This window comes from Sciurus vulgaris, assembly GCF_902686455.1.
Source record: "Sciurus vulgaris genome assembly, chromosome: X".
NCBI classification, from domain to species: domain Eukaryota; kingdom Metazoa; phylum Chordata; class Mammalia; order Rodentia; family Sciuridae; genus Sciurus; species Sciurus vulgaris.
Genome location: NC_136471.1, coordinates 122714019 through 122737358, shown reverse-complemented (window position 1 = coordinate 122737358; position 23340 = coordinate 122714019). Strand labels below are relative to the sequence as shown.

Sequence of the window (23340 nt, the reverse complement as noted above, 5' to 3'; positions counted from 1 at the left end):
ATATTCTTTTAACCCCTACCACAGCTTCCTGCTTTCTGCTTTCTACAGGTCTATTTGTGAGCTACAAAATGTCAAGGGCCTGGGTCTTACTACACTTTACCAAATGTCCCCTCCAAAAGCAGGCAGACACCTGGGTGTCAGCTCTAGCCGTGGTGGTGTCGAGGCCTTTTCTTTTTAAAATTCGCTTTGCTAACCATTTAAATATGAGCGTCTGTCGGGGAAAAAAGAGCTGGGGTGTAGCTCAGTGATAGAACACATGTTTGAGGGCCTGGGTTCAACACCCAGCACCAAATAAACAAAAATTTCAAAAGTATATTTGTACATCCATGTCAGGAGAACCCAGAAAAAGGCTGTTTATCAATCCTTTGCAAGACTAAAGCACACCATCTGGATTTGAGAGCCAGGTTTAAGAAGGAAGACACTGATAATTAAATCCAAAGACAGAGCCCACATCTGCCTATAATAGGTGACTCTCTTTCCATTTTATGTGGCAGTATGAGGTCCCAGAAGGGCAGCCATTTTTTTTCACCTGAAGGATTTTGAGAATTCATCCTAGTCTTCCATATTATTGTATGTATTATGATCTATCATGGTCAATTCAGAAAAAAAAAAATCCAAAACTTGGAAATCAGGCAAAAAAGATGATTTTGTGACCTTTTAATGCATTTTCTAATAAGCCCCCCAGGAGAGTCATCTGCCTCTCTGGAAAAGTAACAACTTAACTGACACTTTATTATGACATTTTACAACCCTGTAAAAGAAGATAACACATAGAAGATATGCTGCTTCCTTTTTTTCTTTCTTTTTTTTTTTTTTTTTTTTGTAGAGATGGTAACCCCGAAGGCTAGGGTTTTACTGTCCTCTAAGACATGAAACAATTTTCAATCTAACTTTACAATCTTATTTGGGGGTCCTGGCAGTGGGGCCCGGTCAGTCGGTCCAGGGGTCCTGCAGGTACTGTGACAGTGGACTTCCAGGCAACAGCAAGCAGCTCGCAATCCACTGGTGGTCTGCGGTCTGTCTGCTGGCTACTGGCGGACAATTGGCAGGTGGACCTCAGGCAGTGGGTGATGGGTAAGTGAAAGGCAGGCAATGGACAGGCAAGAAGCAGGCAAATGGCAAATGGTAGGCGCCAATCAGGGAGCAATCTGCACTCAAAAGGTAGTTGATATGCTGGAAGACCGCAGGTGATCGCAGTAGACAAATGGGGTAAATAGCAGGGGATCACTAAGCAGCAAACACTGCCTCACCAAGAAACAGATATCCTCTGTTTGAAACCCGAGCTATGGAGCGACAAGGAATGCAGCCTCCCTCTAGTCCACCATCTTGGATCTCCTCTACAATCTTATTTGAACATCTCTTTCCACTGACTTTTTAATCAGTTCCTCCTACCCTCACTGAATCAATTTTGTTATTCTGCTAGTTCCCTCACTAAATGAGTTCAACACGACTTAGGCACATTCTCTCTATGCGCATGTGTTTAATAATGTAAAAATTCAAGTTTGATAGTTCCGGGGTCTAACAATGGAATCATCTCTGGGAGACTGAGTTCTGTACTTAGAGCTCTCACCACAGCTTTACACAGAGAAAAATCTACTGGCTGAGAGCAAGGGCAGCAATTGCATTCCTACGTGTGTGTGCGCGCGCGCGTGTGTGTGTGTGTGTGTGTGTGAGAGATACCAGCCCTCAGCCCAGGGCAAAATACACACACACACACACATACACACACGCACACACACACACACACACGAGAAATGAGTGATTATATCCAAAGAACACACACAAAAATGTCCAGAACCTTTATTCATAAAATCCCCAGTCTGGAAACAACAGCAGAATAGATAAACACACTTTAGTGTATTATCATGGGGTACTTTATAGCCAGAACAAAGTACTGATGCATGTAACAACATTTTGTTGGACATAAGATACCATATATAAAAGAGCACATATTGCATGAGTCCATATATGTGAAATTCAAGTACAGGCAATGCTAATCTATGATAATTGATTACTTAGGAAGTCAAAGGCATGATGGAACTTTCTGGAAGGAAAGAAATAGCATTGATCTGGATAGTGGTAACAGAGGTACACTCATTATAAAAACAAAAATCATTCCCAGTGACTCAGAAGGCTAAGACAGGAGGATCACAAGTTCAAAGGCTGTAAACAACTTAGTGAGACCCTGTCTCAAAACTAAAAAATAAGAAGGGTTGGGGATGTGACTCAGTGGATGGTTGAGTACACCCATGTTCAATCTGGTATCAAAAAAATCATGTTCACTAATGACTTGAGTATTTTATTCTGTGTAAAATTCACCTTAAAATTAATTTTAAAAAATTTAAAGAGAAGAGATAAAGAAAACATATTCCAAAACAAGTAAGTGCAGAAAGAGGTAGGGGAGAAATAAGAGGATTTGAAAAGATTCTTCCACATCTACATTAGATGAATGAGAACTGACTAAACAAAAGAGGGACAAATCCAAAAGACCACATGGGCTAACGAATCACAAAGTGAGAGCTGGTAAGGCTCAGGTTTGTGTGTGACAATGGGGTGGCCTGGTGTGTGGAAGGCCAGAAGGATGGCTAGATTTTTTTGTCTTGAGAGACTAAGACAATACAGATTTGAAGGTGGACAATGAATGCCAGCACTTTGGGAGACCATGCTCAAATGTTCTCAGACTGAGTCCTGTATTCAGACTGAGTAAGGATCTGATAAATGAATTAAGAAAATGCCTAAGACCCTCTAACAGTCGTAACACCAAGATAAAGGCACACAAATGAATGAAGGGATTCCACAAAATTATCTAATTCAATCCAGGGACAAATTATTCTTAGGTTAAATATAATCTACATAAAACTGCTTTCAAAACTGTACATCTGCCAGGCGCAATGGTGTACACCTGTAATCCCAGGGGCTTGGGAGGTTGAGGCAGGAGGAACATGAGTTCAAAGCCAGCCTCAGCAAAAGCGAGGCACTAACCAACTCAGTGAGACCCTGTCTCTAAATAAAATACAAGATAGGGCTGGGGATGTGGCTCAGTGGTTGAGTGTCTCAAGTTCAATCCCTGGTACCAAAAAAAAAAAACTGTACTTCTATGCCAGTATGATTGTTACTACCTAAAGACACCTATTATGCTTTTAGAATTCTCTATGGGAGTGTTGGCTATTGTTAAACTCCACTGCATCCACCTACTGAATTTTCAATAATAGGTTGAGGGTGAAGACTTGAAAATGGAGTCAGTCATCTGAAAGCATCAAAGTTTCTTTTTCTCCCAAACGTGTCAGCCATAAGTAATGCAGCCCCAACCACTCCTGCCACATCCGTTCTTCCTTCCATGGAGTGAGTACCTCCCAAGAACATGACTTCCCTTCTCTGGACAAGTCTAGATAACAACTGATTAGGTAAGAGCCAGGAGAATAGGGTCCAGGGAAAAGGGCCCATGCCTTCACCCTGTAACAGGACCTGCAGCACACTCACTAGGTAGCTGCCGCTGTACTAAAAGATTGTCAGTGCTCTGTCATTTAATCCTTAAAGTAGCTGGGTTGAGGTAGTTGGCTCTTCAAAAAGAAATGGCCCACACAAATTAGGGTGCTCTGAGGTGGGATTAATAAAGAGACTCAAATGAAGGAGATGAAGTATTTAAAAAACCCACAGCAATAACCAAGGGTTAGAGACAAAAGAGCCATCAGACCTGCAGGGATGCAGGGACAGGCGGATGGAGGAAGGTAGACTGAATGGGAACAGCCATTTCTGTGGAAAGGAACACAGGCAGTCAAAGGGTTGACCCATGACCTCACTGGCTTCCTCCCTCCCTGTCATCTCCTACCAGAGTTCCCCTTGAGCCAAAGCCCATGAGAGGCAGGAGTCACTGCTGAGGGACCACCCTGAGCTAGCCCAAGGCAGCGCAGGCAAGGCAGTGGAAGACCTCCTGGCAAAAAGGACCACATCACCCTCCTTCATTGGAAAAGAGTCTTTTGTTCCCCAGAAGGGTTATGCTCCCTAGATGAGGTAGAGTGCCACCTTCTAGACTCTGGGCAATTCCTGCCCTGTCTTTCCCAGCCATCTTTCACAATTCCTTGTAGTACACCAGCCTTGAGCTCAGGGCAAAATCCATGGGTCTTTACCAGTGCCTTCCAACTCAGTTCTCAGATTCTGTGGATTTGCAGTTTGAAATAAGGGGGCACTATGCTAACAGAACATGTTAAATGCTTTCAGAATAGGGCCTGTCCTCAAAACTGGAGTCCATACTATAGTCCCTGATCCATCCCAGGCCCCTTCTCTCTCTTTCCCATACTCCTTCTCTTTCCCACAGCCCCCATTCCTTCCCAGGGTCCTCTTCTCTCTTTCTTACAGTCCTTGTCTGTCGTTACTTCTACCTTCATCTACATTGTCCCTTTTATCTGGAAAAACCTTCCCATCACAGAAAAATTGGCTCAACTTCAAGAACAGTCCCTTCCCAAAATTGGGGGTTTTATTTGGAAAGGCAAAAGAATTAGCTCCCATTTTTACATCATCAGAGTTAATCCATGGTGGCCTGGAAATAATGTTTTCTACTCTTAAAATGGGAGAGAAGCCAGGTGCAGTAGCACACACCTGTGATTCCAGTAGTTTGGGAGGCTGATTGCAGGAGGATTGCAAGTTCAGAGCCAGCCTCGGCAACTTAGTGAGGCTCTAAGCAACTGAGTGAGACCCTGTCTTAAAATAAAAGAAAGGACTGGGGATGTGGCTCAGTGGTTAAGTGCCCCTGAGTTCAATCCCTGGTACCAAACTTAAAAAAAAAAAAGAGAGAGCTGCTGTATTCAAGCACAGGGGGCAGGGTCTATACTCCTACCTCAATAGAAAGTAGTGTTTATCAGCATGTTACCAACAAAAGTTCCCCCAGTTTTCTGCATACCAAAAAGAAAAGAAAAAAGTAATGCTAGCAGGAATACCCAGAAACAGGATGCTAAGGACTGAACTAGGTTTCTACATTTTGAGACTTATACAGTATATGGTAGAGGGCCTAGAGACTGGCAATTCCAAGCATATCACATGTTTTTCATCAACACCCTTTTGTCACAAACCCTCCCACCTGGCCCTTGGGGCTCTTTTGAGGGCAGGGCCACCTGTTTCCCTGGGCCCAAGGTTCCCCATACTACCTGCCCCAAGCAGTCGAGGCACACTGCTTGGTATGCCTGGTACCACAGAAAATACCAAAGAGGACCTAAGGATTTCTGTATGCAGCTCTTCCCACCAAGGACAATCCCCTCTTCTCCAAAGTGAGATAGAAAGTTTATGGTACTGGGGCTTTTAGAACTAGCTAGTATTGCCCATGAGGAACAGTTTCCAGGTGATTCCTTTTTATACCCAGCAATCTGAACTAGTATTTACAAGTATGTGATATGTAATTTACTAATGATAATGAGCTATATTTTTGTAATTAAGCGCTAGTGACTTTGGCAAAGGGCATAATTTTCAAAACCTTACTGGAGAAATAGATTTTGTTCAGTGCCTCATGGACATAGGGGAGAAAAGAAAATATTACTTATATCAAAAAGATAATCTGAATATAAAGGTGGAAAATACAGCATTATTCAGATTCTGTATTTAGTTTGCAACTTCATGTAAGTGGTCAAAACTGAGTTTTACCTTCATTTTGCATGGCATGGAAAAGGGGAAACTTCTTTGAAACCCTCAAAGCAAATAAACAAGTACATAAATAGTTTAACAAGCTTTATATTTTTCTAGCATTTTCTACGAATTGATACACAGTTTGGGAAGAGATAATTCTAGGCCTTAAAAAAGCCATTTCAGGGGCTGGAACTGTGGCTCAGTGGCAGAGCACTTGCCTAGAATGTGTGAGGCACCAGGTTCGATTCTCAGAACTGCATACAAATAAATAAATAAAAATTCATCAACAACTAATAAAAATAATGTTTTTAAAAGTCATTTCAAAACGGGTATCCCAGATATCAAGGGCAAAACTACACAATGCTCTTCTTGATACCACCCAGGAGGTCAAGTTGTCAACATTGCCCCAAAAAGTCCCATGTAATTCATCCTCAAGTGCCCCCACAGCCTTTGTTCAGCAGAGCCCACAATGGAAACAGGAAAAGGGTTTTGCTTTGTACTCACTCTTACAAAGTTGTCAGGGAACAAACCTCTCCTGCCGTTGATCTGTCCCTCCCACCAGCCTCCATCCTCCTTTCTGATGTTGGTGATGACCTCACCCACGCTGATCGTCAGCTCATCATCGTGCTGGGCCTGGTAATCAAACTCCACTATGGCCTCCACTGGAAGAGACAGAGAAAAAAGAGTAATTCAGATCAGAGGTTGCAGAAGTCTGAGGCCCAGCATCCCTGGAAGGTCAGTAGAGTCATATTAAAGGGACTTCCCCTCTACAAATATTTAAAATAACAGGGCCACACACAGCAACCTGATTTTGGTTAACCTAAAGCCTATAGAACAGAAACCACAAAGGGCTGGTCGTGGTCAGACACAGGCAGAGTGGCCTACCAGTCTCAGAGCCAACAGGCGCTTCAGAGGGGAAACCACACAATGGTTGCAGCCTAAAAAGGTTTGCCCCACCCAGGTGGAGTCCAGTCTCATTTCCCTGAGGACAGAGACTGCAGACAACAGACATGAGTTTGGCCTTGAGTTCCCCCTCCCTCACCAGACCTTCCTGGACCTCATTTGTGTAAAACATGTACCATAACGCCCACCCAACAGAGATATTACCCATCTCTCAATGACATGTGTAAGGACAACTGGTATAAAAAGCCAGGTTGGTGGAACCAATGTCTCAGACTGCTACATCAGAACCACAACTGCTCTGGGTGTGGTGGCGCATGCCTACAATCTCAGCAGCTCTGGAGGCTGAGGCAGGAGGAGTGTAAGTTCAAAGCCAGCCTCAGCAAGTTAGCGAGATCTTGTCTCTAAATAAAATACAAAAAAGGGCTCAGGATATGGCTCAGTGGTAAAGTACCCCTGGGTTCAATCCCCAGTACCAAAATAAAATAAAACAAAACCAAAACCAAGAAACCCCACAATTGCCCTCTTAACAGATGAATTCTTAAGCAGTAAAACCATGTTACTCTCTCTTCCCAATCCATGGTAAACGAAGTATTTCCTATACTCAATAATTGTGTATGCAACAGGCTAGGAAGATGGTTCTTCTTGTTGACAAAGTGTCAATGCAAATTAGCAGAGTCAACCAATCCAGAGATTAGTTGATTTATCCCCAGGTTGATTATATAATTTATTTAGAATTTGGGCTCTTCCTCATGCCTACCTCAATACAAACCAATCTCAATACCTTTTCCTTTTTTATTTTTAGCTCTGTATGAATGAATGAATAAGTAAATGAATAAATACAAGGACAGTAGAAAATAAATTAGATGAACCCCCAAATGGTAAATTACTAACTGAATTTATGATAAAATAATGGAAAAGTTAACTGATCTCTATTAAAAAAAAGTGCATATGCCAAAACTAATGGAAATGGATTACAGACCAAAATGTAACAGCTCAAACTGTGAATCTTTTTCTTTCCTTCTTGTTTTTTTATTGACATGTAATAATTATACATAATAATGTAGTGTGATATTTTAACACATGCACACAGCATGCCCTGATCAAATCAGGGTAATTGGCATTTCCCTCTCCTTGTCATTTCTTTACATTTGGAGCCTTCAAATTCCTCTCTTCTAGATCTAAGAAAGTATCAGTGAAAACTGTAATGACCTTGGCTTTGGCAAAGATTTCATAAATAAGAGACAAGAGGCACAAATGAGCGACAAGAAATCAATTCATTGAGGTCAGTTTTCTAGGCAAACAACTGGTAGGTGAGTGGGTCCCCATCACAAGTGCTTTGCATATCCATTAGGGATTAACTTCCCAAGGCACTTCCATTTCAGAATATCTTATCCATCCAGACTGACCATGCAATGTCAGCTAAACCAGCCAGTCATAAGCAACTCAAAGTGGAATTTCCTTTCCCAGATCATAGTTTCATTCCCAAATTAGCTGACTCACGCCACTGTCATAAATACGCCCAGGATGAGGCTGAGTTGTGACCCATTGTCATCACTTATCAATGGAAAGGAGTGTAAGAGCATAAACGAGGCAGCCTTTTTTGACTTCTCTTAGTTCCTGACAAGCATGCAGGCAGAAACACTCCCATCTTCTTGTGTCATGCTCTTGTTCCCCAGCAGTTAAAATGAGCCATCATAACAACTGGAACGATTAAGAAACAGCTTTCAGGGGGCTAGGGTTGTAGCTCAGAGGTAGAGCGCTTCCCTAGCATATGTGAGGTACTGGGTTTGATCCTAAGCATCACATAAAAATAAAATAAAGGTATTGTGTCCATCTACAACTAAAACAATATATTAAAAAAGGAAGAAACAGTTTTCAGTTGGGCACAGTGGCATACACCTGCAGTCCCAGATACTCAGAGATGGGAAGATAACCCAAGCCCACAACTTAGAGGCCAGCCTTGGTAATCAAGCCAAGACCCCATCTCAAAGGAAAAAATAAAAATAAAAACACAGTTTTCTTCAAATAACCTAAAGATGGATCTATGGAAGTTTTGCTATGGGAAATGAGGTCCCAGTAACCACTATTCATGTGCCAAACCTGCTTTCCACATCATCCCATTTCCCAATTAAATAATACGATGCCCAATGAAAGAACCTGAAGCTCAGTAAGGAAATTAAGTGCATTTTCTGAGCCAGTACTTTCCAAAGTGGGATGGACACACTTCAGGGATCCACTGAGATGACAGGAGAAAATGAACACCTGTTCAAGAGACAGGAAGTAGCCTGAGAGATAATGGAACCAAGGAGCACTGGATGAGGAAACCTGGTAGAGCAAGCACCAGCTTCAATACTGTTGGGTACTCTCCAGTTCTGTGATGACTCCAGGTAAAGCCTCTATTTGGATTTTACCCCTTTAAACTAAAATTGCCCTCGCTAAATGGATTATCAACTTGAAAAGATTTGTGTGAAGAAAGTGGGAGTTAGACAATACTCAATTTGAGTCTAAATAAATAAGAAAATGGCTGAGCTGCCACTTCAGCTCTTGATGAGAGCTCTTTGCCAAGCACACTTGGAGGTGAACACGGACAAGGCAATCACATCTTACAGGGAGATGACCAAAGGACTCTCATTATGAAGACAATTTGTAATAGGGGTTTACTCCCATCTTTGATGCAGGCATAAGTGTTGAGCTATCAGGATTGGTGCAATTTAAAAATTATGTGCCTGAGCCATGAAGAAAATGTCTTTGGTTCCCCCCAACTGTCTATAGCCATACAATACTTGATCTGCTGCTTCCCAAAAGTTCATTAAACCTAACAATAAAGGTTTAGGAGTGGTTTTCTCAATTTTCAATTAATTCAGGAACATACAGTCATATGCCATGAAATGATGCTTCAGTCGATGATGGACCACATATATGATGGCAGTCTAATGAGACTATATCACCTAGTGATGCCATAGCCATCTTAGTTCATGTAAGCACACTCTATAGGAGTCACACAATGAGGAAATCACCTAATTTTTTTAACCACAGGTACCCTTTTTGAAACAAGAAATGAATAGGGCTGGGGATATAGCTCAGTTAGTATAGCGCTTGCCTTGCATGCACAAGGCCCTGGGTTTGGTCCCCAGCACCACCACCACCAAAAAAAAAAGTAAGAAATGATAAGGCTTGGAAAACTGGCTCTCAAGGGCCAATTCCATTAGCACGTGGAGAGGAGGCCCATAGCTTTTCTGATTCCTGGTGGGTAGAGCTAAAGGAAACTGCACACAGGCAGGCCTTTGCAACATGAGAGGAGAACAGAGAGGCTTCTAAGAAGGGGTCTGGTCAGGACCCCTCTTGCTGGTGAACTTAAACCCTGCATATCTTCAGGGACTCAGGATCTGACCAACTTGTGGAATATAGACTTGTTTCTTCCTTCCTAAACAGCAAGCTGCATTTTTCTCTGTTCTCTGTGTGAACTTTATCAAGGTAAAGCTGGAAAAAGACAGAATCTGAAATCCACTTTAAGTAGATGGTTACTGAGAAGTAAACAGCTCCTGCCTGATGCGGCAAACCAGAGAAGAGCGCATTCTGAACTTTCTTCAATCTCTCATTCAGTGAGCCCAATGGCAAGCCTTAATGGATGCCTGATATGACCAAAGCTAGGGATTAGGGACTGGGGACTCAAAGATAAATACAGCATAACTGTGTAATATTTGAGTCTTCAGCCCAATATCCTATCTAGCTGGTCTTTCCTGATTTACTCTTTCTTTAAACTCCCAATTTAGTCCTAAATTTTCTTAAAGAATCACATGAACCCTCCCTGCCTTCTGACCACCCTGCCTATGACTACATCCATCCCACCTGCCTGGCTCCTCCAACTCCTAGGCATCCCTAGTCCTGCCACTGAAACCATCCCATGCTGAGGAAGTTGTTCACATGTCCTCCAACCAGGCATCTAAATGCCTTCTGTGTATGGATCACCCATAGTTCCCTTCTGGCCCTCTGTGACAGTCCATGACATGCAATAGGTGCTCAATTGCTTCATAACCGCACAGCTCAGCTTCCACTTTATAATGGCAGATAGTTCTCTGCCCAACAAAAGTGCTACTAAAATGTCAAGTGTCAATCACACTTTTGCAAATTGAGTCATATTCTTCAGTGCACTAAGGGAGTTTGCTATTTAAAAGATACTGCGGTTGATTCTTTTGTAACATGAATAATCACTTCCTGCTTTACCTTTCCTGTCAAGATGAAATTTTTTTATATACTAGATTTCTCTAAGGGTAGGAAACCTGTGCATGGTTTTGTTAAGAGCTCCTATACCATAAGATATCTCCTACTCCCTATAACGGCCCTATCCTATGTCCTCTGCAAGATTTTGAAGAGTTTAGGACTTTTCTGTCCAATACAGTATCACCAGCCACAATGTGGCTACTGAGTACTTGAATCCGAACGGAGATGTGCTCTAAAAGCACAGCAAGTTTCAAAAATTCATTCTGGAAAAAAAAAGAATGTATCATTGCTCATCAATAGTTTTTATGTTGACTGCATGTTGAAATGATACCTCGGATATGTTGGGTTAAATAAATATATTATTCAGTTTCACCTGTTTGGGTTTTTTAAAAATTTTCATTAATGTGTTTGTTAGAACATTTAAAATGACATGTGGTTTGCATTGTATTTATATTGCACAGCAAAGGTTTAGGATAATGCTTGGCAAACGGGCAATGAAGACCTCAGATTGCACGAACAGCCCAAATATTCACAAGACCCCAAAGAAAATCTGTCCCCTAAAACCTATTTCCTTGCCTTCAGGAAGCTACAAGTAGCTGCAGCAAGGACAAAACATTACCTATTTTTTTTAATGGTACCCTTTGGGAAACTACCTCTGGGCATGAGCACAAAATTAAAACATTAAGCTAAGTAAAATATATCAGAGGTATAATTAGGACAACAGTAAACAAAATCCCATTTCTAAAGATACCATAAATTATGAAACTTTAAGAATGTCTCCCCACCAGAAAAATAATACCCTCCAGCTGCCTGCTGTGCTAAAAGCCAGCCTACATCTACTGTGCTGCAAAAACCAAAGCTACAGTTAACTAGTGTTATGAAAAGATAGAGTCAGAGGAGATAAGAAATCAGCTTAGAAATGAAAACACTTCAACCTTCCCCATCTCCCCGACTTCAAATTTGCTGAATGTCTCCTCCCCACAAAGATGAAATGGGTGGTTTTTAACTGTCGGTTGGCTAAGCCAGCTGCCAAGCAGCTTCTCACAGCCAACTTCTCACGGTGGTAATGGTGCAGGCATTTCTGAGCCCCACTCTGTGACCTGGCCCCTCCTGCTTTGCTTGCTGTATTTACTTCCTCTCTCCTAGACCAGCTGGCTAGGCTGCAATTTCACATTGGCTTACCCCAACTGCCTGTAAGTTCCATCTGGGAAAAGCCCTTAGCTTTCCCAGGATTCTACCTCCCTCACCTAGCATCATGTCTGACTTAATAAATATTTGAATAAATCAAAAAGCATGAAGGAGAATGAGAGTTTTCAATTAATTTCCTTTGTTTTATATACATACACACATACACACACATGCACACAATGTTGCAAAAGTCTCAGTGCAGTTTTCAGCTTTAATCATTTCAGAGGTAGAAATGTTACACACTTGCCACATGATTTTCCATTTTGTGAATTCTGAAGAATATATATATATTTTTTTTTTTATTTTTTTAATTTTTTTGCAGTACTGGGGATTGAACCCTGGAGCTATACCCCTGACCATTTTTATTTTATTTTGAGACAGGGCCCCTCTAAGTTGCTGAGATTTGGCCTTCAACTTGTGGTCCTCCTGCCTCCATCTCCAGAGTAGTAGCTTGGATTACAATGGTGCACCACTGCACCCAGTTCTGAAGAATAAATTTTTAATTTTAATGTTTTGTTTCAGTCCTCTGATTGAAAAGAGCATAGAAAATCAAGAAGCAATTTTTTTTTTTACAGAAAAGATTTCACCAAAAAAGATCATGATTGCTGATTACTGGCGATAGAACATTAGATACCATTTTGTCAAATCCTTTTCCTAATTTTACAGATGAAGAACTGAGGTCTGAAGTGTTCCATGACTGAGGCTTAGAAAGACTGAGAACTAAATAATGGCAGTTTCAAGACTAGAATTCCACTTTTCCAAATGACAGTCTATAGGAGAAAAGGAAAGATCTCAAGCAAAGAGCAGAGAAATTAACACCGGCAATATATGCAAGTTTGTACCACTGTAGGGCTTCTATTTTCTTCCCCATGATTCTGGGCCATACTTTCCAGAATATCCAAAAGTTACACTAGTCAGGAAAATATAAAAACCTATGTTTAGGGCTGGGGTTGTGGCTCAGTGGTAGAGTGCTTACTTAGCATGTGTGAGGCCCTGGGTTCAATTCTCAGCACCACATATAAATAAATGAATAAAAGAAAGGTCTATGAACATCTTAAATTTTTTTTTAAAAAAACTATGTTCAAATCTAAAAAGACAGAAAATAGATCAGTGGTTACCTGAGACCAGGGGTGGGAAGAGTGACATTACAAATGGGTAAGAGGGATCTTTTGGGGTAATGGAAATGTTTTTTAATTAAACTGTGGTTAAGAGTTGCACAATACTGTGAATTTACTAAAAATGCACTAACCTGTACACTAAAACTGTAAATTTTTATGCCTCAATATAGCTTTTAAAGTTTTTTAAAAAGAAAAGCTTGAGTGATGTCTGTAGGAACTTTTGGTTGTATATATTTGTTCATCAAGGTGGTTGACTGTATTTGTGCCCCAGGGAGAGACCACTCCCATTCAGGAAGGGGAAACCACTCCCCCATGAGATACAATATGATGGGACCACCTGTCACCATGTTCAGCGCTCTGCCAGCTAATGTATGGGCACAGGACCCAACTGTGACTCATAGCACTTTGACAAAGACTGGGAATGGCTGGAGCAGAATCCCCTGCCAGGACTCTCAAAAGAGTTGGAAATCCCTGGAGTTGCTTGGTTGCAGTCTTTCCCTGACATGATTCTCCAGTTTTTCCTTCCACCCCATAAACCATTCTAAAGTCTTCCAATAAATCATTTCACCTTCTTCAGTTAAGGGAGAGTTGGTTTCTCTTACTTGCAACCATAGAACTCCAACAGACTCACGCATTAACTTCTTAAATATACTCTTCCTGTAGGGCAAGGTGGTGCATACCTGTAATCCCAGAGGCTTGGGAAGCTGAGGTGGGAGAATCACAAGTTCAGAACCAGTCTCAACAATTTAGTGAGACCCTAAGCAATTTAGTGAGACCCCAAGCAACTTAATGAGACCCCATCTCTAAATAAATAAATAAAAAGGGCTGGGGATGTGGCTCAGTGGTTAAGCATCCCTGGGTTCAATCCCCAGTACCAAAAGAAAAAAAAAAGGAATATACTCTTCCTTACAAAAGTCCATACAAGGCCGAGTTGTTACCACCAGTGCTTTCCCATTAGTGTTGAGGCAGAGGGTTTGGGGGCCTGGATTTCCCAGCTCAAGTCCACAGATGCTGTGGGGATCTCCAAGTACAAAAAGAGCTGGCCTATATACCAGTCACATTTGTCTTTTATTGTATTCACAAACATACCACTAAGGGGCACCAAACCAACAAGGGGTAATACCCAAGGCCTAATAGAAACTCGACAGCTTCTTCAAGGAAGTCAGGCTCAGAACTCATACTCCAATGACAAAGAGCCACTGGACCTGAACTCTTCCCGGACAAAGGCAGCACACCATTGGGCATGTGACTTGCTGCAGGGTTCAGCAAGGTCTGCAGCAGACCTAGGAGCAGCTCAAAGAAATGGGCATCAGCAGGGAAAGGGGCAAAGAGAAACAGAAAGAAAAGACCAACCCGGCTGTGCAAGAGGAAAGAAAGGTCTACCACTGCCTGCTTAGATACTCTTGTCACTCACTGTCCTAAAGGATAACCCAAGGAACCCCAGTATCCCAGCCTATCTTCTCTGGCTCTACATACAGGACATAGGTATAGGAGAAAGCCTGGCAGGCCTGGGAATAAATTCTGGCTGTGTGACACAGGGTGAGATACTTTGCTTCAATCCATTTTCTTTGTGTTTAAAACTGGAAGATGAGGTTAGGCACAGTAGTGCACACTTGGAATCCAATGACTCAAGAGGCTGAGGCAGGAGGATTGCAAGTTCAAGGCCAGTCTCAGCAACTTGGCAAGACCCCATCTTAAAATAAAAATAAAAAGAATTGAGGATGTGGCTTGAGTATAAAGTGCCCCTGGATTTAATCTCTGGTACAAAGAACAAACAAAAAAATATGGGAAGTGCAAGAATGAGGGGTGTTATCACTAAATTCCTGTTTTTAGAAGTCGTTTCACAAATGACAGTCACTAGTCTTACAGGCTATTATCATGACATATTGTGAGGGCTTGCCCTGTACATGCCTCCCTGTCTATCTCCTGGGACAGGAGCCCTCAAAGGACAGATCTGAGCATTACCTCCTGCTTGCCTACTATCTGGCATACAGTAAGTGTTCAACAAATATTGGTGATCAGGTATATCCATACAACACTAGGAGTGTCCTGAGAAAAATGTTAACCCTAAACCATATCTTCTCATTCAGCACAAAGAAATGCAATTACAAATATGAGCTGCTGCTTGATTCAAAGGCTAGAGAAAGTCAAAGATCAACATGACCAGTTGGCCACAAAACAAGTATGACCCACTGGTCCAAGTCTCTCAAGCACTATTCTGATCAGCTTCAATTCCACTTCCACCTCTGGCAAGACCACTGCTCTTAACAGAACAAGGGTGTCCAATCAAAGATTAGAACATGGTACAGGGCTTGGACAGGAAAGCATTCACAAAGCCTGGGGCTTTGGATCTCTCATAGCCTGTATTCTGAAGCCTCTGCCTCAACTGGGCCTGATCCTGAAACAAAACACCCAAGGGGCTCAGGAACAATGGGTTACTAAACACTTCCTGACTAAAATTAACCCTTGAAAACCTACAGCACTTCTCTTTCCAGAACATATATTATATAGACAGGATAAGAATAACTTGGTCACCAAGGGGAAAAAAGAGACTGGGGATTGAACCCAGCAATGCTCTACCACTGAACTACATCCCTAGGTCTCACTAATTTGCCCAGGTTGGCCTCAAACTTATGATCCTCTTGCCTCAGCCTCCCAAATAGCTGGGATTACAGGTGTATACCACCACGTACAGCCAGAAAAAAAACTTTTTAAGTGAAAAAGAAAGCACAGAGAAAGGGTGCAAATCATTTTTAGATTTTTTTAAAATAGTGAACAAAGACAATCAGCTGTAGTTGGTTACACCAATATAGAGAACAGCTGTACAGAACAATCATGGGGGCTGGGATAAATAGGACCTTAGAAAACTGATTTGCTAAAATGTCAGTTGAGTCAAAATAGCTTAGTCACTTAGAGAAGGTAACTGTTTTTAAAATTCAAGTAGAAAAGAAAAGCTTATAAATCTTGCTCTATATAAATATTTAACAGTTTTAAGCTAAACCTGGTGGTACACACCTGCAATTTCAGCTATTTGGGAAGCTGAGGCAGGAGGAGCACAAGTTAAAGGCCAACCTCACCAACACAGGGAAACCCTGTCTCTGAATTTAAAAAAAATTAAATACTTTTAGTTATAGATGGACACAATACCTTTATTTATTTTTATGTGGTGCTGAGGATTGGTGAACCCAGTGCCCCACACATGCTAGCCAAGCACTTTATCACTGAGCTACAGTCCCAGACCTCAAAATAAAATTTTTAAAAAGGATTGGGGATGTAGCTCAATAGCAGAGTGTCCCTGGGTTCAATCCCCAATACCACACACACACACACACACACACACACACACACACACAAACAAAAAACAGTTTTAAGTAATAAAATGGCTCGTAGATAAGTAGAGATTTTCCTAACTTCATAATGACAGCCTGATTCTCAGACTCAAAGGAGACACAAAGACAGATGTCTGATTAGAGAATGATTCTCTATCTTTCTCAGTGAGAAGATCCAACCAGAATATATAAACTTTAAAACAGAAGAAGGAACAATCTGCTTATACTACATATTAATTTAATTACAGATTATGCAAAGCAAAACAATTAGAAAACATTGCCTCCTACCCTCAGCGCCCTCTCATTTCATGAAACAATTTTATTAAACAGACCCTGCAAGGATGGTTGAAACATATTTGACTGTACATAACATTATCCAAAGGGTTCCCTTAAAATAGTTTATTCAAAGTAAGTTCATGGAGCTCTATAGTACAAGATAGTTTGTAAGAACTGAAATAGTTCTTACAACTCTTGCTTTTGTTGAGGATAGTATGATGAGGAGGATGGGGAACTGGCTTTATATTTGGACATACATTTCAGTTTAGCTAAGCTGAATCAGCCATAAAAGGCAAGGTCCAGGTCAAAAGAAGGGAAGTTATGAACAATTCCACAGAAAAATGTGGTCAGTAGGCACAGTGGGGTTGGGACAAGGGTTGAGTCACTATATAGCTTTGTGTTAACAAGAAATGCACCATCTTGTAAGAGAGAAAGTAGACAATGAGGTGAGAGGAAACCATAGTGAACCTTTACTGCCTTTCCCAGGGCAGATTTAATGTTCCTCTTCATTTAGACACTCACCCCCAGGTGTAGGAATTCTTGTTACTATGAGGCCCTGGAAGGCGGAGGGAAGCCTGAGAACCTCCTAAAAGATAAGACAGTGCCCAATGCATCTTTTTCCTTAGCTAGCAGAGTGCTTGGCCCCATCAGGCCCTCAAATACTTGCTGGTGCCAGGCACAGTGGTGTATGCCTGTAATCCCAGTGGCTCAGGAAGCTGAGGCAGGAGAATCACAACTTAGAAAGACTGTCTCTAAATAAAATATTAATAGTTAAGTGCCCCTGGGTTCAATCCCGACCACCACCACTGTCTACCCCAACAACAACAACAAAAAGTTTGCTGGTGAGTGGGAAGAAATGCAAGGAAGATTTTGATAAAAAAGATGAGAATCCAAGAAGATGAGATCTGAGACAAATTCACAAAGCTAAAGGCAGAAGACAACAGCAAAGCAGTGGCTCTTTAACTTGGCAGTCTAGAATTTTAAACTGTCATAAATGTAACTACCTTGACTTCCCCAGCATCTAATCTGGAGGTAACATCTAGCATATCTGCAACACCATAAAGTAGTAGTAATTAGGGAGGGTGCAATGGATGGTTTTACCAATGATATTATATATGATTGTTAGTCTAGCAACATAGTAACTACCAATGTTTTTTGAGTCATTTTGGCTAGTGGTAAAAATTGAACAATATGAACTAAAAGTATCTACTAGTCAAATATCTACTTCAAGCCATGTTTTCTTAATCAACTATATCATAAATACTTTGTCAAAGAATCTGAAAAACAGTGTGAATCTACACGGAGTAGCACAAAACAGAAGTGAAGTTAACCCCCAACATTTTTATTTCCTTTCAAAAGTTCCAAAGTAGAATAAGACCTAAATAAACTGTACTAGAGTTAAAAAAATTTAAACCATTTCCAAAACTGAAACTCAAACAAATAAATATAAATAAATATATAAGAGATTGGTAGCATCACACCAAAAGATTTCTAGAAGGATGATCTAAGAAGAGCAATACATACATTTTTTCCAGAAATAATTACATTTGAATCTTTAAATACAATTTTTCACAGAAAGCAAGCCAAGTCTTGGGAAAATGACTGATTTCAGGCCAGGGCAGGAAAGGTGATAAAGTCAGACAATCTTATCAAAACAACAAAGCAAGGAAGCCATCAAAGACCACAAGTGTCGTGTCAAAAGAATGCAGAATCAAATGTAAAGAGGTTCCCATTAGCCACAAGTGGTACAACATATAATACTGCAAGGATAACTACAATGGTTTGAAAGAGAGTGAATAAGTTTGATGTCTCATGTTATGCATGATATGTTTCATAGTAATAGTATTAAAAACCTTTGGTCACCTTTGGAAGATGCTAGTGAACCAATTCATTGTTCTGAAAACTAGTAACTCAAGAGAAACAATCAAACATCCTTCCTGCCTTTCCCATATGAATTCAGGATAAATAAATACTTGACAAGGAGAACTTTCTATACCAGTATTCCTGCTAATAAATGAAAAACGAATGAGGGAATGAGATAACCAACACTTTGCAATCTCTAAGGTAATGAAGAACCTAGACATTGGTCACTAACGGGCTGACATTACAAAAGAGGGACGAGCAGGCACTGCCAGCCTTGTGACAGAAGTATGTGTCACCACCAGTGAAATATTCTTGCCAATGAACTAAGCTTGAATTAGATCAATCCTTTGGATTTACTACCAGTTTAAGAGAGATATAGCATGTCCAGAAATATATTACATGGCACCCTAACAATGCAGTCAACAAAACCAGACTGTAGCCAGGTGCAGTGGCATACACCTAGAATCCCAGCAGCTTGGGAGGCTGAGGCAGGAGAATTGCAAGTTCAAAGCCAGCCTCAGCAATTTAGCAAGGCTCTGAGCAACTCAGTGAGACACTGTCTCAAAATAAAAAATAAAAAGGGCTGGAGATATGCTCAGTGGTTGAGCAGCCCTGGGTTTAATCCCCAGGACCTAAATAAATAAATATCCAGACTGTAGTAAACATTATGTGCAAATGACTTTGCCTCCTTAACACCAACCAAATCAAACCAAACCAAAACAAAACCAAAAAAATCACAAAGGAATCTAGATTAAAACAGACTCAGAGACAACCAACCAATTACAAAATATAAGGCCTTTCAAAGCCTGCTTCAAATAAATACCTTTTAAATATTTTAGCTATATGTAAAATTGGATTTTGAACTGAAGGCCTGATAATAAGGAAAAATTATTAGTTACTATAGGTGTAAAACTTATATTATGATTATGGCTTTGAAAAAAGTTCTTATCTTTACAAAATACATGGTGAAACACTTCCGGATTGTTAAAATGTTTTAAATGTGCAAGTAGAAGCACAATGTTCCCTACTGAACTTAAAAGATGAAGAGAAAAATCTTAAGGCTGGCGAAACTCTAGCTGGTGTAATCACTATTTCACAAGTGATTTAGCTAACCACGCTATGCACAGCAATGAACCTGAAAAGGATGGTTATTTTTAAGCAACAAGATATAAAATTCTGTGTGTGTGTGTGTGTGTTTCAATGCTTGAATTCATTCTTAAAAGCAGTAAATAAAGAATGGATCCAAAAGTATCTTCCATTTTCAGCCTCTATGAATTATAAAGTATAAAACAATATCAACTTACTAGAATTGTGATCATCTCTGTGCATTCCAGAAGATATCCAGAGGGACTTCTGAGACTTAACCTGGGTTTACTTTGGAGGTTAAACAATACTTAATTCTAATCCCTCTTTAAAGATATACTTTTGACTACCTAAAAAAATAAGCAACAGGGCTGGGGTTGTGGCTCAGTGGTAAAATGCTCACCTAGCATACATGAGGTATGGGGTCTGATCCTCAGTACCACATAAAAATAAAATAAAGGCAATAAGGCAATGTATTCACCTACAACTAATATTTATATATATGTGTGTATGTGTGTGTGTGCGTGTGTAATAAGCAATAAGCATCATCAAGTATGTTCTGTATCACATGTCTACAGGTGTGCAACTTGGACAAGCCAACTCTGTGAGCATTCCGAATTTGGGTTTCTTGAAATGTGCATAAGGAAGGCTGTGGTTTGGGCTGTTTAGGTGTAAAAGTGATATCATGATTATGGTTTTTAACAGAGCCCTTATATTTAAAAAATGCTTGCTGGAACACAGAAGAAATATGCTATAACAGAGATCTGGAATGTCCCCCAAAGGTCCATGTGTTAAAGGCTTTGTTCCCAGTATAGTGCCACTGGGAAGTGGTGGCACCTTTAAGAGGTGGGGTCTAGTAAAAGTTTTTAGGTCACTGGGAACAAGTTCTCAAAGGGGATTGTGGAACCCCCTTTCTATTTCTCTCCTTTTCACTTTCTAGCCACCATGAAGTGAGTGACATCAGGGAACTGACATCTTCTCTGGCATAGGAATTGAGGTCATCTTGTTGGTAAGGGTCAAGTATGAGAAGAGAATCTGAGGAACTTGAGAAAAAGCCTAGAATAAGCTTAGTACAAAATGCACTATGGGATTTTGTATTTTTTCGTGTGTGTGTGTGTGTGTTTAAATTTATAAAAGGAAAACAGTGGATGAGAGGTAAATGGAAATGCTGATGAGTAGCAGTGAGGACCCAGCAGCATGGGTAATGGCCTGGTGCCCCATCCTCAACACTCATCTGTGTCTACCACAAGGTCAGAGCTAAGCATTTCATGGGCACCCTGGCCTGTGTCCATATAGGAGAGAAGGATTCTGAGCAGAGATCAGCGACCTCAAGCAACTGATTTAGGGAGAGTGGAGAAGTTCAGTGTCTAACAGGTATCAAGACAAGAGAATATAGACCAAGAGGACACAGCAAGGGGTGGCAGGTGGAAATATGATGATAGCCGACCACCTGCATAAGGCTGGTAACCCAGAGAATGGAAGGTGGAAGCATGACCCGCAAGTGCAAGGATGTGTGCAAGCAGCTTTGCAGACCCAGACAAAATGGCAGTCAGCACAGAAGACCTAAAGGGGAGGAAGAGGCAATGCAGCTGCCAAAGAGATGGATAGGAGGATCTCCTCCTTCCTTCCTCCCCTCCAACAACTGTCATCTACATGACATTCTTTTCCAGAATTCCCTTCTCAAAAGATTCCCCATAACATTGTCCCCATGGCATGGGACACTGCCTATCCATACAACTCTCCTGGGATTAGAAACCTTTGGAGGATCTTGAGGTTAATCCTGTCCTGGGAATGAAAGGTATTTCTTCAAACACACCTAGAATTAGCACTTCATGAGACAAACTGAGCAGTGTATCACAATACACCTGGAGCATTCCTTAGGGTCAACCACATGACAGGTCTGGATTGCATACAAGAATGCTGCTTGTGAGAGATATTATGATTCACTAAGTTCCCAGTCTTGATCCTAGAAAGACCACCACAATCTGATGCTGGTTTGACACTAACCAACTCACTTGTGCTTATACCAGCCCCCACATTCTTCTCTTGACAATGCCATGCACGTGCCCATTCAAGAAATCAGGTTCCTTATTTCTTACATCACAAATTGCCCTCCATCTTCATGATTCGAGGTCAACTAAACCCTTCTCAGGCCACCCATCATTTAATTCTCAGATGTACTAACTAGAGCATTGACCAAATCATTTCTGCTTATCACACAATATTTTGTAAAACTTTAGAATTATTGTCTTAAAGCAGGAGTTGGCAAACCTTTTTGTAAAGAGCCAGACAGGAACATTATGCTCTGTAGGCCTTATATTCTATTCCCATTACTATTACAGTGACAAACAGACACAGACAATAAACATAAACAAGTGAGCATGGGGTATTCCAATAAAACTTTATTTACAAAATAATCATCAGGCCAGATTTGACCTTTAGGCCATAATTTGCTGGCCCCTGTCTTAGACTGTTAACTCTTTTATTATTACTTACATTCTATGTCTCGCTGCCCCAAATCAGATTAAAATTCCTTAAAAGAAGGGGTCAGGTATTAGATATTTTTGTTTACTCTTGGCCCCTTCTGGCATAGTGCTAGGCATATGGGTCAGGGTGGGGCAGGGATGTGATTATATATCAGGCATTTGAGTATATGTTGAATGATGTGCCACATATTGCAGTTGAGCTCCTTTATTGTCATTGTACTTGCACACTGATGGTGCAAACATCAATTTCTAATGAGTAGTATTAATACTTTATGGATTGTGTGCCATAAAGGTTTTTTTTAACTTTCCTGGTCTGCTTATTTGTCAGATTTTTTTCTAGTTATTTCTACCCATGGCCTAATACATTCATTCCATTAGCTACTTAACAGATGAACACATTCCACAAGTGATTTAGCATCAGTAAGAAGAACTTGAACTTTCTGCAGCTACAAGTTTCCACTTGGGCATTCAGCATTTCCACCCCACATCACAGGAACATGGAGGGACACAGAGATTTCCTCAGGTAAGAGGGACGCTTTTAGGGGAAAAACAAGAGGAAATCTATTACCACTGCTCCCCACAGAAGCAGATATGAAATAATTACCTGTAACCAAAATAAAATTAACTTCAGAGTGGGCTAGTGATAGTCCCTGTCATATACTTCTAGCTCACTTCTAAATCAATAACTGCAATGCAGGAAAGAAAGTAGATATCTTCTGAAGAATTTTGAAAATGCAATAAACTACACCACCACTGTTCCTCACCAAGAAAACCCCCTGCTTTTGATTATGTCTATGCAGATATCATAAAAGAAACTAAAAAGTAACCATCAGGTCCTTTCAGAATGAAACATTAAATAAGTCCCAGAAAGTCTAAGACTCCACTTCCTGTCAGTAGTGCCCTTTAGTGGTGATAAAAGTCCCCACTTCCTTTCCTCACTTGACAGTAAGAGCAGTTCAACACAGGCACCATGAAAAACACAGGTCCATGTCACTCAAGTCACAATGACACCAACTTAAACATTCATATAGCTGGACAAGTCTATTATGGAAAAGAGTAGACTTCTACCTTCCCTTCTCCAGAGGCAACTGCTTGTCCCTCTCTTAGTTGACTATTTGGTATTTGCTTCCATGTCTCTAAATAAGATGCTAGCATGGCTTTGCCTTGATGTTCTCCTTCTTGGGCATTTTTTTCTGCTTTCCTCACATGGAAGATGAAGTCTAATATCCTCCCCTACCACTTACATATACCTAAACAGTA

At 40.8% G+C, this 23340-nt stretch overlaps 1 protein-coding gene across 4 annotated transcripts in view; it reads right to left on the bottom strand.

Moving 5' to 3' along the window:
• SH3KBP1 (SH3 domain containing kinase binding protein 1) overlaps positions 1-23340 on the bottom strand; it is a 336822-nt gene that overhangs the window by 276290 nt on the left and 37192 nt on the right. For 3 of the 4 annotated variants that reach the window (XM_079122896.1, XM_079122898.1, XM_079122902.1), the window contains exon 2: positions 6118-6275. In XM_079122896.1, coding sequence (XP_078979022.1) covers positions 6118-6275 — 158 coding nt within the window. The remainder of the gene's footprint in view (positions 1-6117; positions 6276-23340) is intronic. The other variant, XM_079122900.1, reaches the window with a different exon arrangement.